At 35.3% G+C, this 6,525-nt stretch overlaps 1 protein-coding gene across 1 annotated transcript; it reads right to left on the bottom strand.

The window, feature by feature from the left end:
- Positions 1–1,711: 1,711 nt before the first annotated feature.
- Positions 1,712–6,256, bottom strand: LOC25501840 (uncharacterized). The gene is made up of 13 exons (XM_013591275.3): positions 6,105–6,256; positions 5,429–5,588; positions 5,060–5,314; positions 4,715–4,889; positions 4,456–4,517; positions 4,171–4,334; positions 3,918–4,015; positions 3,764–3,822; positions 3,517–3,651; positions 3,167–3,423; positions 2,912–3,071; positions 2,385–2,460; positions 1,712–2,276 (listed from the first exon to the last, which is right to left on the bottom strand). Exons 1-13 carry the CDS (start codon positions 6,164–6,166, stop codon positions 2,011–2,013), a joined length of 1,929 nt encoding a protein of 642 aa, XP_013446729.2. The 5' UTR covers positions 6,167–6,256; the 3' UTR covers positions 1,712–2,010.
- Between the last annotated feature and the right edge of the window lie 269 nt (positions 6,257–6,525).

Below are 6,525 nucleotides of genomic sequence, written 5' to 3'. Positions count from 1 at the left end.
CATAGTATGCTAAGTGTTGCAGGCATCCCTTCTTTCACTGCTTGTATGCAAAAGTATGTACCTTTTACTGATAGAATTTTCTGTGGAGTGTAATTCCAACCATCAGAAAGAGAGCATGGATCCAATTTTAGTGGCTCTAGTAGTGACTTCCTTATCACACAAAGGCCCGTTGAAGGATGGAATAGCAGTTTGTGTGGATTGCCTACTGTTATGCCTGGACCTGTGCAACGACAAAAATATTATATAATTGAATTCTTCATAAAGTGGTAAAAATTAAATGTTATCTTAGGAGTCCCTTATTGGATGATATTAGAGTCACCTTACAAACCGATTTTGTAAGGTGGAGTTAGGCTTAAACCCAAATTCTAAGATGGTGGTATTAGAGTCTATCAAAGATCACCCGCTATCGGGCCAATTGGGTAACATCCAAATATTCAGTTATGAGAGCGACTAGCGAGGGGTGTGTGTTAAGAGTCGCACTTTGGATCAAATATGGCACAAAAGTGAGTTTATACGTGAGAGACATCCCTCACGTTACAAACAAGGTTTTGTAGGGTTGAGTAAACCCCAACCCAAATTCTAAGATATTACTTTTAGAAGTCAAAATTGCAATCAAATCCCTGCTGTGACCGAGAGCCATTAGATATAGGTGCAGTTGGATCTTGCACCAAATCCAACGACTCTATAGCAACTGAAGTGCTTAGCCATGCAGACGCTACATATGATTCAAGTCGGATGTAAAATCACATTTTATTTTTGCACGATAGAATTGATGGCTGAGAGATCAACCAAGTCACTACTAGGTTATCTCATTTTAATCCAAGTCATCGGTACCAAACACGCAGTCATGTTTCACTGCAAGAAAGGCATAAAGTCTACCCGTGAACATTGCTCTTTCTGGAATTGCCACAACGTCTTTTGCATGCCACACTCGATCGAGTGTGGCATGCAAAAGATATTGTAGCAATCCCACGAAGAGCATGTTCATGGATGCAAAACGGTTTCATGAGAGTAAATGCAACGTTAGGTGCAGGGAGAGCTTTTTTGAGATCCCTTTATGAGCAGTATGCTGCTTGGGGGTGTTGATCTTGGTACCAACATTTATCATGTCATTGACAAGAATCATAATGAATTTAAATAATTCATTTTCCATCCTTTTCAAAAAACTCTATTAGTGATTAAACTTACAAAGTATTGAATATTGATTGATGATACATTCACGTGTTAATTTGGAGACCACTTATTTAGAGATCAATGTAGGTTCTTTCCAAATTTAATTTATTATTTTACGAAGGTTTTTTTTCTAGTGAAAGTAGAGATCGTATCTATTAAAAGGAAAGTATCCTAAACTCATAATAACACAATTCCTATAATAGTGAAAGTAGGCTGTATCTATTAAAAAGAAACTATCCAAACTCATAAATAACAATGTTGACGTTTGTGGCTATTGTTATTAGTTGAATACTTTCGTGGCCTTGTTGGAAGGGTTGCATAGTATTTTTCTTTGTTGCAATTTGACCTCATTTATGGCATGGTGGAACTTGTACACGTTACGTTACACTGTCACAATCGAAGAAGAGTAGACTTATTTGCTTGGCACCTCCTTCACTAATGCATATTTCATACATTGTGATATTCCAAAATTCTGGATTTTATTGATAAAACGGTTATGCATGGTGGTAATTAAGTTAAAAGAAACTTCGGATCCATGTTTTATTTGTTAATTCTTGTGTAGGTAATTATTGATAGTGAACCAAAGCATATGCCAATTACAAGAATGAAACGTGTTCTTCCTATTGCAAAGTTCCTACCCATCACATACGTTGGAAAAAACACGAGGCTATGAACACAACTTGTTACCTACGTAACTCGTTTACAGTATGGTGGGATGCAACACTTACACATCTCACCACATCAAACATCTCAAAAAAAGCTCAACAATGAGGTTCAAAATTTTCCGTTTTCTTTTGCTTTCCTTTGTAATAATATATGAATAGTGTTGAGACCAAACTAGTTGCAATGTAGAACAAATAGTGCACATCCATGAACTTCCACATCAACCGATATCGTCCCTTGAGTTGTTACGACGTTCTTTCCACTCCACACTTCTGTACCTTGACAGGACTTGATGCGTCTGCCAGGGAAAACCTTACCCAAATCTGATGTCTTTGCATATACTGGTGTCTTCTGTTCATTTAGATTGAAGAAAGCTAAATACACTTCTCCGTTTCTCCCCGTTGCAATCCAAGAACGAATCCCACCCGAAACAACATTTGCTGCACAAATGTCCAATTTCCATTATGAGTAATAAAACCAAGGAAGATTATACAACTCAAAAAATAATTAAGTTTTAGAATGAGGGACATATATGTACGAAAATTCACCTTCTATATACTTTACTGTTGCACAAAGACCTGAGTAACTGTTTACCAGGGTCCCATTGGAGTTTAGCTCCCAAATCTGTTAAAAACAGAATTGATCATCTTCCAGTTGAATCCACAAATATCAGTAATACAAATTGGCCAAGGCATATTTTGTCTAGCTACTAGCTAGGGATAAACAAACATATAACCTTTAAAAATGTGGTGCAAAATTTGAGAAAAGGACTATATTGATTGATGTTAGTTTTTTTTCCAATTTAAATGTGTAAATTGCAATTTTGCAAATTTGAGGGACTAAATTGACTGACCTTTACAATTTCAAGTCTAAAATGTATGAAAATTTCACACTGTCTGTCCATAAAAATTAATCTAAAAACAATTACAATTAATGGGCAGATAAGTTTGATTATTCAATTAATTTTTATATCTACTCTAGAGACAAACTGCAAATATGGAACATATACAAGACTCTACCTAAAGATTAAGAGTCACATGCTACACTTATACATGAAATATGGACTATAATATACCTGATTTGTATCCAATCTGCAAGGAGAAAATGTGCCTTTGTTGAACTCTTTGGAAGTAACTTTTCGTTTTGAAGAACCATCCAAGCAAAATCTCATTTGGTTGGTTGCAACCAAATGATGTTTCCCGCGATAGTCCTCTTGATGCGTATTCTCTCCATCTCTGCAACAATATCAATAAAACAATTTATGTTGTTGACAAAAAAAATAATCAACCAAATTATATAAATAGAACAGAGAAAGATAAAGCCTGATTACAATCTGAATTGAAGGTCTCTCTTGTGTACGCAGAAAGGGTTCTGATTCTTGATTTCTAAACTCCCTTTCCAACAGATTCTTTCAAGATCTTGGTTCAGACTTTGATTTTCAGTAGTCCAACCAATTGCTTTTGATTCTGTGCAGCCAGTGAGGGCTAATGAATGTATATGTTTCTTTCCTTTCTTAGATCTTCTCATTTTCCCTATATGATGCTGATATTCACTCTTCAAGTTCTTCGAGCTCGTGACATAGGGAAACTGTCATTGCAGTAAAAAATGTTATGATTCGTGATAAGTTTATCCCTCACATCTAACTATTTTTACTAAAAAATAGTTTGATGGCTCACTTGCCTCTATATTATTGGAGCTGAAATGATTAATCTCTAGTAGGGTTGGATTCGTGATAATTTCATATGTGGCCGGATCGATTCTCCGCACATCGCCTCCATACATAAGGGGAGATTTTGCCAAAGCCCACAGAGTCATCTGTGATATAATAATGAATTCACTCAAGAGTCTATCATAATGCATGCATTCCAAACACACCATTACAGGAAAATATACGAGAGTAACCAAGTTATGCTATTTATCAAAATACCTGTGTCCTTTTCTCTTCTAGATTCAACTTACAATACCTGTGTGGACCTTCATTTGAACCTATAAATTCAAAAAAAAGTTAAAAAATCCATATTTCAGTAAGTCTTTTTAATCAAGAGAGAACGTGTCACGGTGTAGCAGCCGAGCCTCATCACCTGGATCAGTTAACCATCCAAATGGTAGCATGTCCATGTCAGGCCAGGAACTTCCTTTTAAACCTTTTGCTCCTATCATATTAGCTGTAGCTAAGTCCCTGATTCAGAATTTAATGAACTGAAGTTATGTAATATGGTGAATTGATGGTAAAATAAAAGAACATAGACAGAGAAGTAGCATGATTGCAACATATTTCGAAGACTGATAAAAATATCTTAAACAGTTACATAAAGTATAAAAAAACTTAATCACCTTGATATATCAAAATGAGCCGCTACATCCTGCCATGTATCCCAGTCATCTCCTGTTATGCGATACATGTTGACTAGTCCACTGACATCCTTGGCCATGGCTGGTGTCACGCGGGTTCCAGGAGATAAAGAATACACAAAGGGACGATTAATCTTCCTGAGAACCTGGCACGACATGTCGAATGATAAGTTTGTAAATAATCATAGTGAAAATATAGAGATCTCGAGCGTTTATACAAAAACAAGTGGTAGTGATGAAAGTAAGAAAGTGGAAACTAAAGAATACCTCAGATACATAGGTTATCTCACTTAAATCCAAGTCCTCTCCAAACACACAGTCATGTTTCACTGCAAGCAAGTCATAAAATCTTTCGATATTACTGTGAAGCATAGGCAAAACTGTGTATATTCTTGTACATGATAATGCAATTCCAAATTAATACATGAATGTATAATCAATCAATAGTTTGTAAATTCAAAATCATCATGATTGTTGTCAATGATATGATAAAAATGTTGTGACAGTAAGTTAGTAGTGCCAGTACCAAGATCAACACCCCAAGCAGCATACTGTGCATAAAGAGATCTCAAAAAAGCTCTTCCTGCTCCTAACTTTGTATTTACACTCATGAAACCATTAGACATCCATGCACAACGCCTTTCTTGGATTGCTATGTCTTTTGCATACCATACTCGACCAGATTCTTGATAAGCAGCACCCTAGGAAATCACGTGAAAAGGTCAATAAGAACTTTTGTTTTAGGTTACGTGTCTCTTTGAATTGGCTTATTTTGAATTCGCTTATTTGAGTTTATCCACTTACATACATGTGAATTTATAATACAGAATTAAATTGAAGATAAAGTTATAGCAGAGAATCAAAATAATACCGTTGTATCTAGGATAGGGGTGTTTGCATTCACAGCTTGTGTGCTAATCCCTCTCATAACATGAATTCCAAATTTCAAACCTAAGCTATGTACTTTCTTAGCTACTTCACTGAATCCATTCCCACCTTTGGAAGAAGGCCACCTTCCTGGATCAGGAACCATCCTTCCCCATTTATCAATCACGTCGAATCCAAGGGAATCACTATAAGCACCCGGGACTTTCTTCCTATACCAGAGGTAATCCACCACAACATACTACAAGGGTAGAACAGTAGAAGCAAATAAATCAATCTATATATATAACCAAAGTACTACTAATGCAGTAAAGTGAAACCATCCATAAGCTATAGTTCGTTTCGGTATTTATACCTCGTATCCATGTGGACGGAGACGCTGAGAAATAATTTCAGCATTCTGTAAGAACTCTTGTTCAGAAATTATCCAGGAAAAGGCATCATAGGAATTCCAACCTCTTGGTGGCAAGCCTACTTGCTGTATGTTACTCTCAGATAAATTTCTTGATGACACACTGAAATCACAGGGTTCCAAAGATCATGGATCTCAGCAATATTTTATTTTTTGGAATTAAGTTTGGCCAAATTGAAGCTTGCTTAATGATTATGTGTTTTAAAATTCAATCCACACATAGTTCTAAACTGAAGCTTCTTTAATAGTAAGTCAAAATAACATTTGTAGCAGTAAACATAATGTTGAAATCTAAATTGAGATAATTCCTGGATTTGACTTCAAGGACCTTGGTCCAAAATGAATTTTATGAGCATGGATCCCATCAGAATCAGATGTGAATTAGTCGTCTCATTTAACAACATTCAGTGGCAAATTATGACAATGTGAATACAAAAGCACAAAAAAGAAAAACATATTGGGTTTTGGATCCAACTCTTCAGTTAACCATTATAGTATACTATGGAATTACCATTCAAGCTTATTTTGACAAGTGTCCCAAAAATGCAGCTTAAAAGAACAAGCAAGTAAAGCTCAAAATCCAGCAACTTAAAAGAAGAATCTATGGTTATTGACATACCTCTGAAACCAGAAATCAAATAGAAGCAAGAAAGAGACTAAGCACAGTGTGAAGCACTTCATAATTGCTGCTGGTACGACTGTTCCACCATACAACACACCTCTTACTTAAGTACTCATAAAAAATATCCAACTTTTTAGATAAACATTAAATAATATTTGGAAAAACAAAAACAAAGTAAAAAAATAGTGATAATGCTTGCAAAGCAAAGCTTACATGACATTGATATATAGTAACTTAAGATTCTTTCAATTTAATAGACCTTATATCTATGAAACACATACACTTTTTATACTAATTGTATTCCGTTATTGTGTGTCCGACATCAATATAATACCGACAAATATAATTATATTGAATTATGTGATTATGTTAAATTATTAAAGATATTGATGTACAATGTCATATCCCGTATCCGTAT

Source organism: Medicago truncatula, chromosome 8 (assembly GCF_003473485.1).
Source record: "Medicago truncatula cultivar Jemalong A17 chromosome 8, MtrunA17r5.0-ANR, whole genome shotgun sequence".
Classification (NCBI taxonomy): domain Eukaryota; kingdom Viridiplantae; phylum Streptophyta; class Magnoliopsida; order Fabales; family Fabaceae; genus Medicago; species Medicago truncatula.
The sequence above is the reverse complement of the archived record's forward strand: the minus strand, read 5'-3'. Positions and strand labels throughout refer to the sequence as shown.

What these genes read in the sequence shown, in the direction of transcription:
- LOC25501840 (XM_013591275.3), bottom strand. Translation starts at nt 6,166, where the DNA reads ATGAAGTGCTTCACACTGTGCTTAGTCTCTTTCTTGCTTCTATTTGAT. An exon ending in TTTGATTTCTGGTTTCAGAG is followed by an intron (nt 5,589 to 6,104) that starts GTATGTCAATAA and finishes CTGTGATTTCAG; the next exon opens with TGTGTCATCAAGAAATTTAT. An exon ending in GCAGATTGGATACAAATCAG is followed by an intron (nt 2,461 to 2,911) that starts GTATATTATAGT and finishes TGTTTTTAACAG; the next exon opens with ATTTGGGAGCTAAACTCCAA.